General features: G+C 42.7%; 1 protein-coding gene across 4 annotated transcripts in view; it reads right to left on the bottom strand.

The window, feature by feature from the left end:
• The window catches only part of Bicc1 (BicC family RNA binding protein 1), a 214,785-nt gene that overhangs the window by 76,309 nt on the left and 117,361 nt on the right, over window positions 1-21,115 (bottom strand). For all 4 annotated transcript variants that reach the window (XM_027395114.2, XM_027395115.2, XM_035451212.1 and 1 more), the window contains exon 3: window positions 16,802-16,871. In XM_027395114.2, coding sequence (XP_027250915.1) covers window positions 16,802-16,871 — 70 coding nt within the window. The remainder of the gene's footprint in view (window positions 1-16,801; window positions 16,872-21,115) is intronic.

The following is a 21,115-nucleotide window of genomic DNA, read 5'->3' as shown; positions in this document are numbered from 1 at the left end:
GATCATTATCGGAGGGCATCAGAAAGATTCCATGATGAAGATTCTCAACATGGGGCTGGAGCAATGGCTCACGGGTGCTTGCTGTGTGCGCATGAAGACTGATGTGGGAACCCCGGGACCCATGTAAAGCTGGATACAGTGGTGCATCTGTAATCTCAGTTCCAGGAGCAGTAAGATAGGGTTAGAGTCAGAGAGAGGAGAATCCCTGAAGCCAACCTGCAATGTGCAGCCACAAATATCCATTTCTTTCTTTAAAAAAAAAAAATTAGATTCATTTTCTATGTATGAGTGTTTTTGCTTATATGCATATGCGAGCATCATGTGCATGCATGGTGTCTGTGGAGATCAAAAGAGGGTATTAGATCCCCTGGGACTGGATTTACAGGTGGTTGTGAGTCACCAAGTACATGCTGGGAATGGAGCCCAAGACCTCTAGAAGAGCGGGGAGTGGTCCGAATTGCTGAGCTGTCTCTGTTCCAGTCCCGAGTTACTTTTATTTTTTATTCTTAAAATTTTTCTCATTGAAAATTGCAAAGGCTTTAAGTTTATGGGGAAAGGGAGATGTGTGCATGACACTACGTGTTTCCCTAATTAAAACTACATTACACAGGAGAAACATTCTAATCCCGCAGGGGTGTAAGAAAGACAATGGAGACACTTTTTAAATCACCAGGCTTAAAATAAAAAAAAAAAAATAGCATTATCAATCAATATGCTGCAAGTGGGTCTTGGCACCCTCTGAGAGTAAAAGGCATCTCAATGCACTGAGCTCCCTATGAAATTAGCAGTATCAGAAAAACAATGAGGCAAGTTATTATTTTAAGAGCTTATTCTATTTTATAAAAATGGGAGAGGGCTGTTATATCAAGTGTTATGTTGGCGCATACTATGTAAAGCTAAGCAGTCCTGGAACAGAGGGAACGGGGGGGGGGGTAGTAAAGAACACTCGGTGTGACTCCAAGTGATCTTGTGCATGGCTTTGCAGTGGTGCAGCTCCTATGATGTCCTGGGGCTGCAAAGTAACCTAAGATGTTGACGGCTGCAGGCAGGGAGGAGGAGCCAGAGGCCAGAGACATGGGTCAGATCACATCTAATGGCTTAAGGAACTTCAGTTTACAAGAAAGGGAAAGAAATCACAGGTGTCTACGGCACACAAAAATTCCTTCAGTTTTTCATTGTAAGAAACATTTTGTTTTCCCCTTTGTAAAGAGCCATGAGATGATGTGACCACAACTTACATAAGCAGGAAGTTATGAAGTTCCTGGATTATGCAACACTTCGGGATCATGGCTGCATTCATTCTTTTTCAACTGATAATGTTAAGTCCCCCTGGGAAACATGCATAAGTTATGAGGTGTTTGCGCTTGGAACATCTGGAAACCGGATTGCTAAGCACTGGTGGGCTGTTATATAAGACGCCCTTCCATTCATGTAACTGTTACTACAGCAACGTGACCTTGGCTGCTCCTGACTTAAAGTCACATACAATATCCTAAGCTACAAACGCATCAGCACTGTTTCCAACTTACTGAGTTTAAGTCACCCAAAAGTTTTGCTTTACTTGTTCAAAGAATATGATTCAATTTAGCACAGACACCGCCACCATTTCACCCTTAACACAGCCCTACCCTCTACTTTCTTGGACATAACCTCCCTATACTATGGCAACTTGAATGCCCTAAGCCACAGGTATCCTCTGGGCCACTGAGATTCTCAAGCAATGTTCCCTAACAGCCCACATTATAACTCTTTTACCTTCTCAGCAAGCACCCAGAGTCCATCCTCAGGCCTTCTGTAACAGCCACCACACCAGTCTCCAACAAAGGCTTTGTCTTCGCTCACTAATAAGTACACAAAAAAGTAGGAAAAGGCCCAGTGACCCTAAGAAATGCAGCTAAAGATTCACCTGGACACTCAACTCCGACTGGCCAAGTGTGCATTCACTGCACCTTCTGGAAACAGCTGCCCCAGCCATCTGCAGTTCCCTCAAGTACCCAGACACCCTCTTCTAGACAACCATCACCTCCAAGTAGATTGACATTTCTCCTCTCAACCCCAGAAACTCCGGAAACTAACTCAAATCTGTTTCATTCAACAGCTGAGAACCTAACAGATTTCAATCGGCCTCACATTTGGTAGAACCAGAGGCCTCAGCCGTGAGTTCTGTGACCACAGCAGAAGGGTGAGGACTGTGAACTGACATTTCTCTGTGTCACTAACAGGGAGAAGTGTGACTAGGACAAAGCATGAGGTGCACTTCCACCTTAGCACCAATTATCTCAAACTGACACCTGTAAAGGGCAGCTCAGGGCTAAGGATGGCTCCCACAGTTCATGTCCACTCTATATTTTCTCAGTCTAGAAGCTCACTTGAACGACTGTCGCTGCTTCAGGAAAAACAAAACAAAACAAAACAAAATCATAAGATAAAAAAAATACGCTCATCTCACACCAACACCCTGTGTCAACTCTGTCCCACCTACCATTGTTGTCACGGGGGCCCTTGAACATTAGCTGAACTGCATGGCTTTCTTCTCCACGAGTTCCCCTGCTAGATTCGGTTCTCTTAAAGCTTTTCCCCAAGGCTCATGGGACTTAGTTTTACTTTCCTGCAATGTTCCCATTAACAGTGGACATAAATGCTTTCTGATGAAGAAAAAAGAAGTTCCTAAAAAGTGGTCAAAAAATTTTATCATTTAATTCATATGATTGGTGGTGGTAACACATATGAACTCTCCAACACGTATTTAAATGTAAACTCATTTTCAGTCTAATTAAGAACAGTCTAATGGATTTAGTGGTGGCAGGGGCAGGGGAGGTGCTCATGTCTAAAATAAGATCCAGTATGAGATGTCAGGCCAACAAAAATGAGGGCTTTACTTCGAAGGATGACATGGTGGTCAGGACCACCCCAGCATGGGTGTCTTTCCCGGCCAGATGTCAGCTTCCAAGGCTGAGGACCTCAGGGAGGATGGCTCATTCACACTGCCTTTAGTTAAAAGCAGTGTTCTTGCCACTGTCCATAAAACTCCCCTCCAGCAATGAGCTTCCAAAGATCTGGATGTGAATGTGATCACAACACAAAGCAGCAAAAGAAGGGAAAATCAAAAGTTTATTACCATCAGGTAACTTCTTCAGATTCCCCATAGAGTACACTATAACAACTGGATCGTCAGAAACGGAAATATTTTCCCAACTTGGCTCAAGTCACTCATTGTGACATTCAGGAGAGTTGACAGGCATGATCTGATGGCTGGTCCTCCCCTGTGATTGATCAGCAGGGATTTCTATCCTGGCAAGAGTTATATCAGAATTGCCAAGGGCCTGGAAACTCTGGCCACCTGGGCGACACCCAACGGCAACAGCCCAGGAACTCTCGCTGCTCACAAATGGATGCTATTTTTCCTGGGATGCTGAAGTTGTGGATCTTGAGACTTTTTTTCTTCTTGATTCTCTGTATAGTGTATATTTTTCTTTTTGTTGACAACAATCTAATGTGCCTGGAAACCACTTTGCAAGCCTATGTTCCACTTGGGAACATCTTAATACTTTTGCAGATGGCTTGGAGCCTTTCATTTTTTAAAGCAAGCCATGAGCTCTAAATCATCTTGCCACACATCTGCACTGCTATATAGAATCCACTGGAGGCAACTGCAGTCATTTTTCTCAAGATAACAGAGCTGTCAATGAACCTGGGCAAGCATCTCAAGTTCACTAGGATGCCAACATTAGTCTGGGTTCCTTCCAAAAGGCCTTGAGACAAGAGCCTTGGTTAGTTTGTGTCATGTAGGATAGTTAATTCAGAAGGCAGCCACAGGAGTACAGGTCAGTCAGGGAGTGGACTGAGGTCAAAGACAAGTCACTGATGCTCATGACATGGAGCAGTCACTGTTAGGTCTCAATTCTCCCAGAACACGCTGAGATGTGAACAATATGTCTCCAAGTGCTCTATGGAGGGAGGTGACAGGGCATAGGTTTTCTGGCTCCAATCTTGCTCTTATGAGGGTTGTCCTTCCTTGGATCATCATGAGCTCCAGGCTGTTCTACATCACAGAACATTCCTACAGGGCTGCCCACGTGCCTAGCAGGCCTGCAGAGGCTAGTACTAGACAGGAGCTGTCAGTATGCACAGGAAATACCTATCTGGAGTTGGGGACACTCAGAGGCTGGCCCAGGGCATACCAACAGAATCCAACACAGTAGGCAAGTAACCAACTCCTGGCTCAATCAAACTGTCATGGCCAGTTGACTATAAAATTCTGTCTTGAGTCCCAGGCTCTCCAATGCCTACAGGGTAGAGAAGCATCTCATGGGATCATTGCCCCTCAAGGTTTAGCCAGTGTTTTCTCTTTCCCAGACTCCCCTCCTTGAGAAACATATGCTCTTTCCTGGGTTTAAACCTGTTATGTGACTCCCATTATGCAAATTCACCCCACCTTTGGAGACTATCAACTACAAAAACCTGAAAATACCTTCCTTGCTGCAGCCCCCACTTTCCTCCTCTCCCAAGCTACTCTAGTGTCAAGGGCAAATTATGCCATTTTAAAATATTTTTTAGGTGAGCAGAAATGGAATCCTCAGCTCTAACAACACCAAGGGCATCAACTAAGATGCAAGTTCCTCTTGTAAACTCCTTCCATCTCACTAGCTTACCCACTAAGCAAAGCCCACCCCCTGACAACTGGAGAAAATGGGTCAAGGTTTCTTCCTATATCTGTACCAACAGATGGGGGTTACATGCTTGCTGTGGGTGATTCTAAGTGGGGGGGATAAGCAAGGAACAGAGTTAGGTTAGAAGACCCCAGGATATAGAGTCAATTCATTAATGATATGAGCAGACTAAATCTAGAATGAAGAAGAAAGGTGAGCTAAAGTCAGAATAGGCAAGGAAGAGATAATTACTCATGCCAGTCATGAGACAGAGGTCAGCTATTGAGACTGGAGACTCGACAGTGCCGTTACCTTACTCTTGTTCCCACTGGATTCAAGCACCTTGCCTGGTTTCTTCTGCTGACATACTGTTTTCAGTAGGGAAGACTGGCATCTAGGTGCTGGGACTATTTCTTTCCTTCTTCAAAAGTTATCCAAAAGATACCAGAATAACCAAAGTCACCACTGCCTTAGTTTTGGGTCTATCCTAAATCTAATGATCACATGAACTTGAAGCTATAACTGATCACTTCAACCATCAGGCACCAGGAATGTGACATGAATAAGTCTCCACACACAGAAAGAAAAAGTGTCCAGAAAACTGAAATGTGAATCAGTACACATACCAGATGAGGAGCTGAGTTAGTGTGGAGACAAGAGTATTGAACTCACTCTGGAGGCTTGGAAGAGGCCACCTGTGTTAGAGAGTGTGACTAGAGGCTAACTGCTTGGGGAAAGGAGGGTGGAGGGGCTGGGCTGTTTCTCAGTGACACTGTTGAATGAGCAACTTCAAGGCCCTGGATTCAACTTCTAGAAACACAAGAAAAGGAAAAACAGTAAAAAGAACATTGGAGGAGGTCCTCCAGTTTGAGCACAGGCTAGATAAATGTGCAAATTGCCATGCTGGTTTAGGAAATAAGACAGGAATCAATGTTGAGGGCCATACAAAACAATTTTGAAATGTTGTTTGGTTTTGTTCTTAAGGAAATGTAATTTTCCCTCTCTAAGCTGAAGAGATCTTACAGTGGTTAGAGAGATGGCTCAGTGTAACAGCATACTGCTCCTACAGAGGACAAGTGTTCAATTCCCAGAAACCAAGCCAGGAAGCTCAAGATCCTCAGAGGACACCAGTTACCTGAACACACACATACACACACTTTAAAGTAACAAAAATAAACATTTTAGAAGGTGGTTTTATATTTTTTCAGTCTGTAAATTGCCTATGATATACAATCTATTAGATAGTTACCTAGAAGAAAGTTTGGGAGGATTGAGTAAAAATATACTCAGTAGGCTGTGAAACAAAGAAAACCAAGACACAGGTATTTGACCTCGAATATTAACATCTTTGGTGAATGAAAACTGACTTTCCTTTCTTCTCCCTCTTCTGGGTTAACCTGATTCTAAACTAAGCAGGACAAACCCAGGGCTTCCTGGTACTATGCCATACTTGAGAGAGACTGTTTGGACCACACAGAGAAGGCATGGGCATCTCTGAAATGGTGAAGGCCAGAAAGTGGTGTCCATCCTGGTAAGCAACTGGATGCCAAGAGTAGGGAAAGCATCCCCAAATCTGAATGCTCCTATTTACAAACACCTCTAGAAATGGAGACAGGGCAGAATCAGAATGCAAGCCAACCCCAAATAACATACTGAGGTTACTTATTCTTCACTGGAACACAAGAAGTTGGAAACAATTTGGAAACTTTTGCCATTAGAATAGGGAACTAAAGTCCAACACGCAGAAATAAAGCCAACCAATTTATTGGGTATCCTTTCTACTCTGCCAAGAAAACTTTGGAATTTGATGACTCTCGTATAATATTTGTAACAATTTTTTATGTCTTGACAAAATAAACACAGACACATTTTCATGCTATTAAAATCAGAGATCTAACCTTTGGGTAATTTATATTAGCATTCCAATGCTCTGCATGTTAACACGCACCTTTAAAAAAAAGCCTTCAAAAATAAACACACTGCTAGTTAAAGTCAACTCACTTCTTTGCAGTTTGGAATAGGAATACTCCAGAAATTACTTAAACTATCAATAGACAGAAACAAGCCATTTGAGTGAGACAGAAATGCTAAGAAAACTTCATCTCAGTAGAAAAGCAATTTAGGAACAACACTAGGAGAAAATTAGCAAGCCACTATGGTAGGGAAAGAATGTGAGCCACCAGGCAGAATGAGGGATGGATAGTTTTCAGTGGAGCATCAACATTCTGTGAACACACGGAAAAAGCTTGGCCTTCTACTCATTAAGGAGGCAAATTGGACAAGATCCATACTTCTCACCAGTATCAGAGGCTGGGAGAGTACCATGCTGGCCAAAAGCAAAGGCGTCCTTTCTGCCATCCAGGATTCAGGTCCCACACGGTAGGAGCCCAACAGTCATTTGGAAGACAAGATGAAAAATCTGGGAAATATTGAAGTTGCTCACATCCTGTGGCCTAGGAATTCTACTTGGGAAAACTTTACGGAACATGAAAACCTATATAAGTAGACTAATCACTTTGGTTGTAGAAGGAAGAAAACTCAACCTGCTAATGACACAGACACTGGTATTTGAAGAGTTACCTTGTTACCTAGTCATCCACTACACACATACAACGGTATTTCAAACAGCTACAAAAATAACATTATTTGCATGCTGACCAGGGAGAAGTCCTTGTGTTACTTTGCTGAAAAATTCTGATGGCAAGATTATGTGTTAGAAAGAGCCTGTCTTCAAACAACAGAAAGTGGCAATGTCTGCGTAGACCAAGAAACCGAAGCCAGGTTGGGATTTTATTTTTGTAATTTCTGGCAGCAAAGACAGAAAGGGAAACATACCTCCTCATCCTTGAAATCTCTTTACTATCTTTTGATATGAATGTCTCTTCCTATCAAGACCTGTATAAAAATGCAGCAATGGGCCACCAGTTGTGCCTCACTGGCCCCAAAGGAGGCACTGGATGGGAAGAAGATGCCACCATGATTTATGATCTTCAGTTAATGAGGAATGCCACACGACAGTTCAGTACTGTCAGCGACTGAGAAAGTCCTTCATGGGAACAATTTAATTGCTACTGGCAGGCCTAATAGATGTCACTGAAGTCTGTTCCAGCAGTGCCCTGACTGACAGAGCAGAAGGAAAGCCAGGAAAGGGCCATGCAGGATTTGCAAGGCACTGAAACTGGGTGCCCACTCCCAGGCCATGATAACCGGCAGCAATTAGTACCACTGTGACATGCAATGGTGATCAGAAACAGAGGGACTGTCACAGTTATCACAGAAACACATGCCAGCAGAGAATGGGGGGCACAGGCATAGAATCAGAGGATAAAACTGCCCCAAAGCTCTGAAGTCACAGGCAGGAGGTACAGCCCTCAATGAGGTGAAACAGGTGATTGTCTTTGCACAGTTACCCATGTAATTCAAAACCAGTTACAAGGGGGCTTCTAAAGCGAACTGTTCTTGCGAGATAAAATAGATGAATTCCAACACTCTCTCACCATGAACGTGTTGTATCTTCTCTCAAGCATGTTATTTGTTCACACACGCGCGCACACACATGCACACATATACACAACACACATATACTCACACAAACACATGCACACACAACATACACAATCACACACATGTACACTCATACACACACATGCACATACATGCATACACACAGATGCACACATGCAAGCACATACATACAACATACACACTCACACACATACTCACACTCGGGCCTATATGCATACATTCATACACACATTCACATCGCGTATACTCACACACACATATACATAATGCAGGCATCCACATACACATAACACACACACACACACACACACACACACACACACACGATACACACATGTATGCAAGCACACACACATAATACACATGCACGCACACACATCCATGTATGCGTGCTCATGCGCACTCACTTGTACAGTGGAAAGAGTAAATCTCCATCAAGCAGGCTTTGTAAGGAAACCAAGATGTCCTTCAATGAGAATACTGCTTAGTGCTAAGAAGTGTGTTCGCAAGCCCAGAGAAGACACTGAGGACCACCTATACGGCACACCGCTGAGTGTAGACAATCAGGAAAGTCACAATGCAGCGGATGAGTGGCAGATATGGTGGCAGATATGCCCCAGCACTAAAAAAATAAGTCACAAAAGGCCACCACACATAAGTCTATATTACCAAGTGAGGGAAGTCTCTATGGACTGGCTCTCATTTAGCACTGTGCATTTAAAGTCCCTCCGCTGCGTCAGGGCTTAACAGTTCATGTCTTTTTTAGCGGTGAGCTCCATGGTGCATGGCTATATCCATTCCGTCATCTCTTGGAGGGTACCTTTCTTGCTCTCTATGTTTTGATAATCATGGAAAAAGTTCCTATAAATATCTATAGGTTTTCCCATAGACTTGAACTGTTTGACTCATTTGTGTACACCAAAAGGTGGGACTTCTGAATCATTTGGAAAGGCTCTGTTTAGTTTTGTACGAAGCTGTCTTCTAAAGTGTCTGTAACATCCTGCAGCCCCTCACCTAGGAGTCAGAGCTCCAGGTGCTACATAGTACCTCCAGCATTTGGTGTTGTCACTGCACTGAACTTCAGCCATTCTAATAGGTATGAAGTGGTGTCTCATTTAACACGCCATTCTCCAGAGACATAGATGGTCAGCCTCTCACTAACCACCTGTTAGTCTTCCTCCATAAAGTACCCACTGGATCCTCAGAGAACATTCTAGGCTGTTGGCCTGGCTACTGTTGATTTTTTAAGAGTTCACTGTGTTATTTCAGCTACACTCTTATCAGGGACACCTTTGCAGCTATGTCTCCCCGTCTCTGGATTATTCTGTCATCGCTTTGCCCTTTTCCATCATTTTCTAATAGCTCTATTCAATATCAAATTTACTTGTTCCCTAAGTTAATGGAAAATGACTTTTCAAAAAAGCTACCAGATATATAATATCAGGTTTCACAGGAAACCTGGAAAGCTACCAGACCATTTACCTCCATCCCAGGTATAAAGGGGGTAAGACTAGTCTCAACAGCTAGCTTGTAGCAGCGATACAGTAGAAAGGGTCATTCAGAAGAGGAAAAAGGAAATGACCAGACATTGTGAATGAGCCCAAGTTCAGGTCCTTGGTCTTCTACATGGGTCACACAGCATTCCTGTCTCTCCCTGCCTTGCTATGTGCTGTGTTTCCATGTATGTGACAGTACACAAACTCAGCCCTGTTCTCAACCATTTCCACCCATCAATAGTTACAAATAAGGTTTTCATGTCACAGGACAAAGAGTAACACATGAGCATCTAAAGCTCACATTAACTACGTAAGCATTTGATTAAGTCTACTGGGAAGTACTGAGAACTAGAAATGGCTGGTAACAAAACTCGAAAAGAAAGGATAAAGAAAATGTGATGTGTGTGCATACATGATGAGGTTTTACTTACTTATGATGAAGAATGAAAATTCTATCAGTTGTAAGAAAATGGCTGCATCAGAAATCAATATATTTTAGAGAAACCAGCCAGACCAAGAAAAACCAATATTGACAACTTAGACAGACACATAAATTCATCTACGTAGACAGGACATGAAAGCGGATGCAGAACTGCCTAGGGAAACTCACCACCAGAGGGATAGGAGAGCTCAACAAACTCAAATCCACCATAGCCTTGGATAGAAAGAGTATAATGAAACCCACCACTACACTCAGTGAATAATACACCAAGAAAATGTTTACATAGAAAAAAGAACAAGGGGCCAGCAAGATGGATCAGCAGCTCAAAGTGTTTGCTGCCAGTGAGTCTGAGTGCCAACCCTAGGACTCACATGGTAGAAATCAGACTCCTGCAAGCCATTCTCTGACTGACACATGCACGAGCACACTGGTGTGTGTGTGTACACACACACACACACAATAAATAAATAAATAAATAAATAAATAAATAAATAAATAAATAAATAGGCTGATTTGTAGAAAGAGGTAGACATGGCTGTAGGCTTGCTCTCCTAGAAGTCCAGACTAGGTTGCTGTCTCTAAGGACAGGGGCTGTTCTCCACCCCCCATGACCTCTCCAGCTCTCAGAGGCCAATTAATGTCACCATTTAACAAGGCAGCATCTATGTAATATGTCAAACACAGATCAAGTACCAATTCTTCCTGTCCAGAAGAAACATAAAAGTCACTGAGTGGTCAGATAGTACTTTCAAAGATTTCAATGAAAAAACAAAGTTTTGCAGCCTACTTACAACAGATTCTGAGTTTAACTTCCTCCCAAATCTATCTTTTTGAACTTGTTTAGCTTAAGGATTATTTAAAAGTCTCATCCTAAGGGAATAACATGAACTTACCAAATTAAAATCAAAGGGGAATCAGACCCCAGATAGGAGTAGTTCTGTGTTTAATCATAAACTCTGAAAAGACAGGTGTTATTATAAGCATGGTGAGCTAACTTCTACCCATCCTTAACCCCTGCAATTTCCAAGGTTTGGGTCATGATAAAACTGATATGATCATCACTAGTTCTTCTTGGCTATTGTCATCAGTCAGCATCTTCACAGAGCTTTCTAGATTAAGGAAGGATACCAGGCATGTATTTTCTCACAGATATGGGTGGAAAAAAGGCATTCAGTTAGACAGATTAGGATTTGAGGTTCTAGAAAAGTCCAACCTGTAAGCTCAGAAGATTCCCCAGTGGGTAATGCACCTGTATCACAAACATAAGGACCTGAGTTCAGGTCCTAGCAGCCTTATGAAAGCTGTGTGTAGTACTATACACCTGCAACTCCAGCATCAGGGAGAGAGAGAGAGAGAGACAGCAAAGGCTCACTGGCCAGCATCCTAGTCAGACTGATAAGCTCTCAGTACAGTGAGAGATCTTGTCACAAAAAACTAAAGTGGAGAGCCACCAAAGACACCAGATGTCAAACACTAGTCTCCCCACACATGCTACCCATGTACATGCATGTGTACCTACATGAACACCAAGAGCACATCACTACAGCATGCACAGGCTATGTGTGTGTGTGTGTGTGTGTGTGTGTGTGTGTGTGTGTGTGCGCATGCAAGTGTGAGAAAGAGAGATAGGGAGGGAGAGAGGGAGACAGAGGGAGAGATTATTCGCCTGTGCTACTCAGAACAGCAGCTACCCCTCATACAGGAAAGCCATCATCATTCTAAACCACAAAGACTCATGGGCATCAGCAGGCCCGGTGTTATCATGACTAAATATGCACTGAGGGCTGACTACATGCTACCGACAAAGCAAGGACTGCATTGATGAACACAACCTGTGTGCTCTTAACATCTAGAGAACGGACTACCGTCCTCAGTGCTCTACAGCTTTTCCTTGTCACACACATTATGTCACAATCTAATAGCACATCTGCATATACACTCAGCAACAGACATGGCTGTCAGTTTCATTGAACACTGTCCTCACATTCTGTTTTCCAATTCATTCAGGCATGTTACTCCTCACTGAGACCCACTTAGTTAACTTTTTGACACACTAACAGGTTACACACCTGGGAAAGAGAAACCATTTGTTTCTCTTTCTCCAAATGCCACAGCATTGGCTAGTCAGATGTGTATATTCTCTAAGGCACTTTCCCCTGGAAACAAAAAACGAGTATGTGGCTTTTTCTCATGTTAAGACAACCCATTAGATACCCATTTGTACTAAGGGAATGTAACCAAACATAATAAAATGTCATGGAAATGGTGGTGATTTCTTTTGTTTCTTTTGGGAGGAAGAGAAAAGCTAGATGTGGTACCATTGACTTCCAAACCAGAACACACACCCAGCAATTCAGAGAATGCTTGGCACCCCTACTGGTCCAGTGGGGCATCCATCCACCATCATCTGTCACTGAAACAGTCCTGGTTGAGACCAGTGTCTCACTTTGTCCACCTCTGGAACACAGCTTCATCAGTGCGGACCCCAGGCATTTGGATTTGGACATAAAAACTTTAATTCTGACCCCCACTTACCTTCACTGGTCTACAAACAGATTGATGAACCCATTAAAAGCAAAGAGAAGACCTAAGAAAAATATTTACCTAATTTAAGAGACAGACCCATCCAATTTGTGTTCACAGTGCAGTCATCCAAATGTGATAAGTACTCATTACAAACCACTTTATCTCTGTGTTAGGGCGGCTCTAACCGGAATTCCATCTGGGAAAGCAAACTTGCTCAAAATGCTATTCATATTTTAATGAAGTTTCCTTTCATTTAAAATAGGCTGTAGCTCAGAAATGGAAAAGACGGCCTGAAGTTATTCCAGGTTAGTAAAACTTTATGGTTTTAAACACTTTAGCCCTTAAATGCTGGTTTCACTAGCACAGACCTCAAGCTTTCGCTATGTCTTTCTTTGGCTGCAAATGCTTCAGTTTTATATTCTCCCACCCAAAACAAATTCATAGTAGAGAGGAGGAGAAACATGAAGTATTTATTTTTCTTAGTCGTGATCCCCGAAGAGAACCTTGGAGTCACCAACTGAGATGACTATTGCTCCGATCTTAAGTTCTCAGTGCTTTCTGGCTTAAGTGAACCTTCAGCCTTCCAGTAATCCAAACCCTCTGGGGAGTTGTTATAAAAATTCTTTATTTCCCAATCTATACACGTGCCTGCACACATATGTGTACACAGAGCATGCGTGTCAGCCTGTCTGTGTGTACTTCTCTAAGATACCATGCAGAAAATAACTGCTGAGCTTTTCCCTACCCCATTCTACCAAGCATTTGGGCAGAGGGAAAAGAAAGAGGGACTGCAAAGGAAGAGAGGGGAGGGAGAATGAGTAGACAAGAGAGAGCAAAGGGGAAGACGAAACAGCTGATGCTCTTCTGACCAGACCCGTACTTCACATCCACAGAACGCTGGGTTATCTTCATTTCAGATGCCATGTGTTAACTGACCACAAAGATGACCAGAGTGTATGGCAGGTCAACTACTTCGATGTGGCTCTTAGCACACCTTGACAGACAGTGGGCTTCCCCACTCTTCAGCTTCGGCGGTCCCTTCCCTTGCCTCTAACTTCACATCTTCCTAGTGACCAATCATACTGGTTTTGGTTCCCAAACTCTGACCCTAACAACAATAGAGGAACTTGCCAAATGCACAGATTCCCAGCCCACCTCTCCCTGGGCCACTACCTACAAACTAGTGAGCTCCAGAAAAGAATCTAACTTTTCTTATATTTTTGGTTGTGAGCCTAGCCTTTAACGGCTGAGCCATCTCTCCAGCCCCAGAATCTAACTTTTCTAAATGAAGCAAACTCAGGCTTTGGCTTTCTGCCTGTGTGCCAGGCAGTAACCACTAGCACTTCGGCCAGGGAGGCTGCACAGGCACCCAGGCAGCCACTCTGATAAAGCAGGGAGGGCTTAAGAAGATAAGATTTGAGGGGAGCTACTGGAAGCTAATTTGGAAAACACAAAACTAAATTCCGGGAAGATGGAGAAGGAGGCAAACAGGGAGAGTGGGGGCCATGAAAAAAAAATATTTGTGTAAACTCAACTATTCAATTAGAGCAGTGTAAAAGCGAAGATAAAAATACAATGCAAATCTACTGCTGGGCTGTCCCTCGGCACAAACTGGGGTTATCCACACACCCCAGACCTTTGCATCACCATGGGGTTTCAGGTTTAGATTTAATAATCATCTAGTATATGGCATGGGCCCAGGACGACACACGCATATGTTAGTCTCTTTAATAATGAGAGCTGGGAATGACTAAGGCTTGACATGAAAAGTCCTCTCTTCTATGACAGACAGACACAGAAGGCAACAGCCCATTGGATGAGCAAATAATTGCCTTCCAGAGCCCTCCTGCTGTTTACTTTTAATTTTACTAGCTACAGAATAAAATGAAACTTCATCGTTGAATCCAACGATTTTAGAAGAATAGGAATATATATGTCTATCCTATTACATATCAAGAAGTGTGTGTTGGGGGGGTGTGGTTAGGATGTTAGGCCAAGAACTGATTCATCAGCTTCGGATTTCAATAATGACAGCAATGATGTCAGCTGGACAGTAAATTCCTCTGAGGCACACTTTCAACTCTTTCTCTCTTCCTTTCTGGCACATTCTTCTCATTGTGTAGCACTGTGTGCAATCAGAGCACTTCATAAATAATTAAAAACTAGAATGAAGTGTGTTAGACCTGAGCCAGCAGCGGCCAATTCTTAGGCACAATTCCAGAGGTTAACTTCAACCAGGTGAAAATGTACCCAAATGCTCCCAAACTCACTGCTGAAACAGTCTCGTCTCTGAAGCATTATAAACATCATCAGGATGTGGAATGTGGCTAAGCACTGCCCACCCCCCACCCCCCAGGGCCGAGTGTGTCAGTGACAGAAGCCATTCGGAAAGCATGGCATGATCCTGCTCATCCCTGTGGTCCCCAACGCTCTAAAGTCCAAACCACATTTTGAACAATTTTTTTTTTTTTTAGAAAATCAATTGTTTCACATGAAAATGAGAGGAAATCGCATCATGGATACATGAACAAGCCACCCGAAATCATCCCATACTGTCCTAGAATTCATGTTGCCTTGGGAAACTGGTTTAAATTTCATTTTTATTAAGCCAGAAATGAAGTTAATTTCATTTCTTAAGTAAAAATATCTGACAATAGGGAATGAGGCCCCGGGGTATGCTCAAGTTTCAATTTACCCAACTAGAAAACCGTTGGGGTTTTTTGTTTTGTTTTGTTTTTTAACAGTCAAATAAATAGATGATCCACTGGTGGTGGTTTCTTCTATTCTGTAGTAGAACAAAACAGCCTGACACATGACAAGAGAACTCAATTAATTAGGAGCAACAAGAACACACAAGGCTCACACAGATTTGGAATTACACTTAGAGACAGACACAGCCTGTGTGAATATGGCTGTTTAATGCTAACAGTCCGATTCCTTGTCACCATGAGATAAATAAAAAGTTTCTATAGGCGTGCCATGCTTGATCAAAAGCAGACAGACAACACACACACACACACACACACACACACACACACACACACAATGCTCTGCAATATTATTTCTATTCCCGAAGATGAGAATACAAAACAAAATTAAAAGAAATCTAAACTAAAACACGAAAGAGAACTGAGACCCGGTGCAGTGTTAAAACATTAGTTAACAACGAAGTCACAGGAGATGGAACAAAAAGACAAACTCAACAGCAGCAACAAGAGAAAGGCCAGACCGCATGACAGGATTCAGCTTGCAGGAATGCTGTATGTTGGATGTTTGGTGGCATTTGTATTAACCCCTGACAGCTACAGACGTTCATATACTTCATTAAATATACACAGCAGGATTGTTGAAACAACAATGTATTTGCAAGAGAAAAATATTCTTAAAAAATGCATACTGGAAAGTCACGTTTGAGAATGCCATAGAGTTCTAAAGAAAAGAAAAAAGTTAAGCAGTTTTTTCTCCTCCCATCTCTAGGCAGCGATCTGATGACATAGGGCAGAGAAATGTCCAATCTAAAATGCAGTGGGTCTAATACTGTCAGGTAGACAGAAAAGACTCCTTTGAAAAAGAAGTCTGGGGTTCATTCACATGGAAGGAAGGCACGGTATACAACAGCTCTTTTTTTGTTGTTTGTTTTGTTTTTCGAGACAGGGTTTCTGTGTGTAGCTTTGGAGCCTATCCTGGCACTCGCTCTGGAGACCAGGCCGGTCTCAAACTCACAGAGATCTGCCTGCCTCTGCCTCCCAAGTGCTGGGATTAAAGGCGTGCACCACCAACGCCCGGCTTTTTTTTTTTTTTTTTTTTTTGAACAGCTCTTAAATCTAGGCAGTGACAACAGAAGAACGTTAAGTCTAGACAGTGGGACACAGTATTGAAGTGCCCTTCCACGTGGCTACTGACCTGACAGACATTCTTGAAATCACAGGTTACTGGTAAGATCTTTTATGGAAACATTTTTATTGTAATACTGTTATTTAAATTTTCTGCTGTTGCAAAACTGCCTGTATATTTTGATCACAAATACCCTCCGCAAATACAGCTATCCGACAAGTATTTGAGGACAAACGTGAACAGAACAAAGGCTTGTTTCTCCAGCAATAACATGCAGCAATTCCATAACCTTACTTTTCAAACATACTTACTCTCCCTTCCCAAATTACCTTTCTTGGATTTGGCTCCGATCTTCAGTTTGGACGGCCATGCAATCTGTGTGTTTGTCTCTTCCATGATCTGAGTCAGCAATTAAGAGAAAAAATATTGACTCAATTAAGAACTTGTATTTACAGATAAGATTTTTCACACATAAAAAAAGTCTTATTTTCATTGTTTCTAGCTTTGTGTTGATACAACAAAATGATCTCAGCTTAAAACAATGGGAACTTTTTTTTTTAAACTTGAGGAAGAAAATGAGATGTGTTTTTCTAAGCGCTTAATCTATTGAACGTATCCAAGTCTGTGTTGTTCTCTCCCTGATTCCAGAATTTTAACAGAAACAAGACCTAAAAGTACATGGACAAGTAATTAACTCAGCTTGTTGCCAGGACCATCGAAGATACTTGTACTGAATAAAATTCACCCAACACGATTGTCAATGCACCAGACGTGATTCTTGTAATACAAAACTATGGGTTAAGCCATACTAAATGAAGATTTCCCACCTTCCCCCAAAAAACAAACCTTCTCACTCTGGGCACATTTGTATTTCATTAAAAGTGATGAAATGCTTCTAAACACAGAATCCCTTTATAAAGCTGTATTTCTCAGCATCCTTCACATGGGCCAAGACGTTGTTTACACGACAGTCCCTCCCACCCATGCATGCAGATATTACCAACAGGAGGAATGCAACCAAAGGAGCCCAGCACATAAAGAATGAGAGAAGACAGACGGCATGGATTGGAAGCCGGGCAGGCAATGACTAGACAGGCTACCAGGGAAATGAGGAAGACACGACAGCACAAATGAAGTCCACAGCAAATCAGAAAGGAATCAAGAGTCTCCAAGACAAAGTGTCCCTCCTTCCTTCTCAATTCCACAGGACTGCTCACTTTGTAACATGAAGACAGAATGTACCCAATTCAAGAACAAACAACCATCAGTCATTACTCAAGATAGGCCATTTGTTGTTTTAATTTTGTTTGTTTGTTTGTTTGTTTGAGACAGGGTTTCTCTGTAGAGTCCTGGAACTCTCTCTGTAGACCAGGCTAGCCTCAGAGATCTGCCTGCCTCTGCCTCTCTAGTGTTGCAATTAAAGGTGTGTGCTACAATGTCAGGTCTTATTCTGTAATACCGACATAGAGTTAACTAAATAAATCAACAGTGAAAATGACTGAATGCATTAAGAGCACAATTAACAGAAATATTTCCTCATTGGGCCTGTGTACTAGACATGAGACTAAATGGTTAACACACGTCATCCATCACCAAGTGTACTTCATCTAAGCATCCACCGGCTCGCAGCAGATGTCTAAGGCTGGCAACTTAACTATGTAGTCTGTCTGGTCCACTGTCAGGGAGCCTAGGAGCTGGATAAACATTTGAAGATACAAGAATCTGGCATAACAATTCAGATCTCTGATTTTCTGGAGAAGTTGGTGGATTCAGCACAAGGAATCCATGGCAGCGCTTGGCTGGCACAGACAACAGTTGCCTGCTGTGGGCTGAGTCAGTGGACCCTCAGCTGCTCCAGAGCCCCACTGTGGCCCTCATGCTGAGGTCAAACATCACTTGTATGTTGCCGCTGACTTGTTTGTATTGCTCACCGGTTGCCTGGCCCAGGGTCTACAGTGCCATTTTCTTGGAAAATATTTCTATTTAAGAGCAACAAAACAAAAAGCGAGCCCCCACTGCCTTTGCTGGGTCTACACACTAATCTGACCCACAAGAAAGGCTAGCCTCTTGCCCTCACACTCTAAGACCTGGTCATTGCCTGCTCATCTTTGCTAATTAACTAAGTTGCTATCGGCATTAGCTTGTTTAGTTAACTCTATGTTGTTGCTATTTTGGGTTTTTTTTTTCCATTTTGTATTTTTTTGGAAAGAGTTATTTGTTGTTTTAAAACAGGGTCTCATCTATGCTGAACTCAAATTTGTAGTCTTCCCGCCTCAGCCTCCAAGTGCTATGATTACAGAATATAGCAACCAAGCACAGCTCTACAGAAATATTTTAAAAAGTAAAAAGGAATGGTATCCCAGTGATTCAGAGCACCTGCTGCTCTTGCAGAGGGCCTGAGTTCTGTTCCCAGCACCTACATGGTGGCTCACGGCCATCTGTAACCTCTGTGGGTGATGCACACACGGTGCACATGCACACACATAGCAGAAAAGTAAATCTTTTTGTCCTTTTAAACAACTTCTTTATTTTTGAGATTATAATACAATTGTATGATTTGGGACTCTTCCCATTCTTCTCTCCAAACTCTCCCCTACAGACCCTCTTGTTGTCCTTCAAATTCATGACCTCTTTTTTTTATTGTCATTACATCTCATATATAGAGATATATATTCCTAAATATAATCACAACAAATCTTTTCGAAAATAAATGAGTAAATGAAAAACTACTATCCTCTTCAACTGCCTCTACTCAGCTGCCAGTAGATGTCCCCTCCCTACTTCACCATCACCTCGCTTCCAAACTGTTCAAGTCCAGGCTCCCTCTCACACTCAGCCTTCAGGTATCACCTGCTCAAGCGACCATTCTCCCCATCCTCACATCACCCAGCTGGAAGCAGCCCTACTCCCTGCTATACTCTCATTCTTTCTTACCCTCATGTCAAGAAAATCTCCTCTTACTTTCTGTATGTACTAGCTCAGTTTGAAAACTGAAAATCGTGCTCCCTGCTCTCTGCATACAGCAAGCACCAGCCATGTCTGGACCAATGACTTTAATAATGCCCCTATCTAGTTATCCACCTGGAGGCAGGTACCATCTCCACGAATTTCTAGCTGTGTCATGCGGAGCAAACTATGCAACCGCTCTCAGTCTCATTTTCCATCTCTGTAAAGTTATTTGTAGTTGTCTACTGCTGGGTAGTCGCAAGGACTTGAGGAGACAGATTAAATCCTGACCCAGGAAATGCTTACTGATGCTGAGAGCTATGAGAAAACAAACTGGCTAGGTGAGAAAGTGTGCAAAAACTGTCCCTTGAATAGGAGGAGTGCAGGAGGGGGTGGGTTGTGGATCAAAATGTCACATGGAAAAGCATCTTTCAGCACAGGTGAGAGGCATTGAGTCTAAGCCTGTGCCACCAGGAAGGAGACAGATCTCCTGTGATTTGCATCCAGAGATAAGCCCCAAACAGACTTAAAGACACAGACAAAGACTATAAAGCTCCTGTGACCAGCTGTCACTGATAACTGACAACAACCTGTGCCTGGCTTCACTTGCTACTGATAACTGACAACCAGGTAAGAAGCCAAGCAGGAGGGAGCAACTTATCCACTTCTGATGAGTCAGAAGCATCCCCTAAAAGCTTATCAGTTAAGCTAATAACTCAAGCCAGTCTCTTCAGGGATAGCAGGGCATGCTCTAGAGGTCTATCTCAGCAGAGCTGGGAGCAGGAAAGCCAGGAGGACAAGGAGGATGCAGGGAGTCTGGGAAGCCCAGTCCTTAAGCATGATTCACAGAAGACACTCAGTGATGGCCATGACACCAGCACACCAAGCACTCAAAGGACATTCATGCAGCAGGCTATGCAAAAAATGTGTCCCAAGGGTGACTGGAAAAGATGAAATCAGGAAGATGACAGGAACAAAAGATACTATAAAACCCCTGAGGGAGAAAAATAACCATCTCCATCTCAGGAGGAAAGAGAATACATCTGAAGTGACATCAAGAAAAACGATTCTAGGTTTGGTTTGGTTTTATGTTTCTGTGACTTTTGCTGCGCCTGTTTCTATATGCCACACAACCAAAGCCCAAAGAACAAACTGCTGACTCAAAGTCACCTTCTATAAACATAAAGGGAGCATTTATTTTTAATTATGGAAATAGCAAAAAAGATTCTGTGGCTTTACAGTGTGTGCGGACAATGACTTCTCTTCAAGAGGGTCTCATGTGTTTCCAAGAGTCACCTTGTTATTACAAACTTGACCAGGAAGTCACTTCCCAAAACCCTGCTGTGAGCCTTGGTTCACTTGTAAGTCAATACCCTGTCCAAAATGTTCAGTTTCCATCCAAGGACTAATTGGATTAAGTGGCTAATTCTGACCATCTCTCTCCCAGAAAGATGCTGGTGTCCTCAGCTGTATGACAACTGACCTCAAAGTTGGGAAACAGCCTAAAACACCCCTTGCTTCCTTATGGAAATAAAACTATAAATACCATTGTGTCTGCTAAGCTACAGAAGGCAGATGTATGCCAAGCCACAAAAACGTGGAGTAGAAAAAGGCTTGAAGAAAAAAAGAAACAACAAACAAACCTGAAAGTGAGTTCAAGATAGATCGTGTGTGTGTGTGTGTGTGTGTGTGTGTGT

This window comes from Cricetulus griseus (genome assembly GCF_003668045.3).
Source record: "Cricetulus griseus strain 17A/GY chromosome 1 unlocalized genomic scaffold, alternate assembly CriGri-PICRH-1.0 chr1_0, whole genome shotgun sequence".
In the NCBI taxonomy this organism is placed as follows: domain Eukaryota; kingdom Metazoa; phylum Chordata; class Mammalia; order Rodentia; family Cricetidae; genus Cricetulus; species Cricetulus griseus.
Note: the sequence above shows the minus strand (reverse complement) of the source record. Positions and strands in the feature narration are given on the sequence as shown.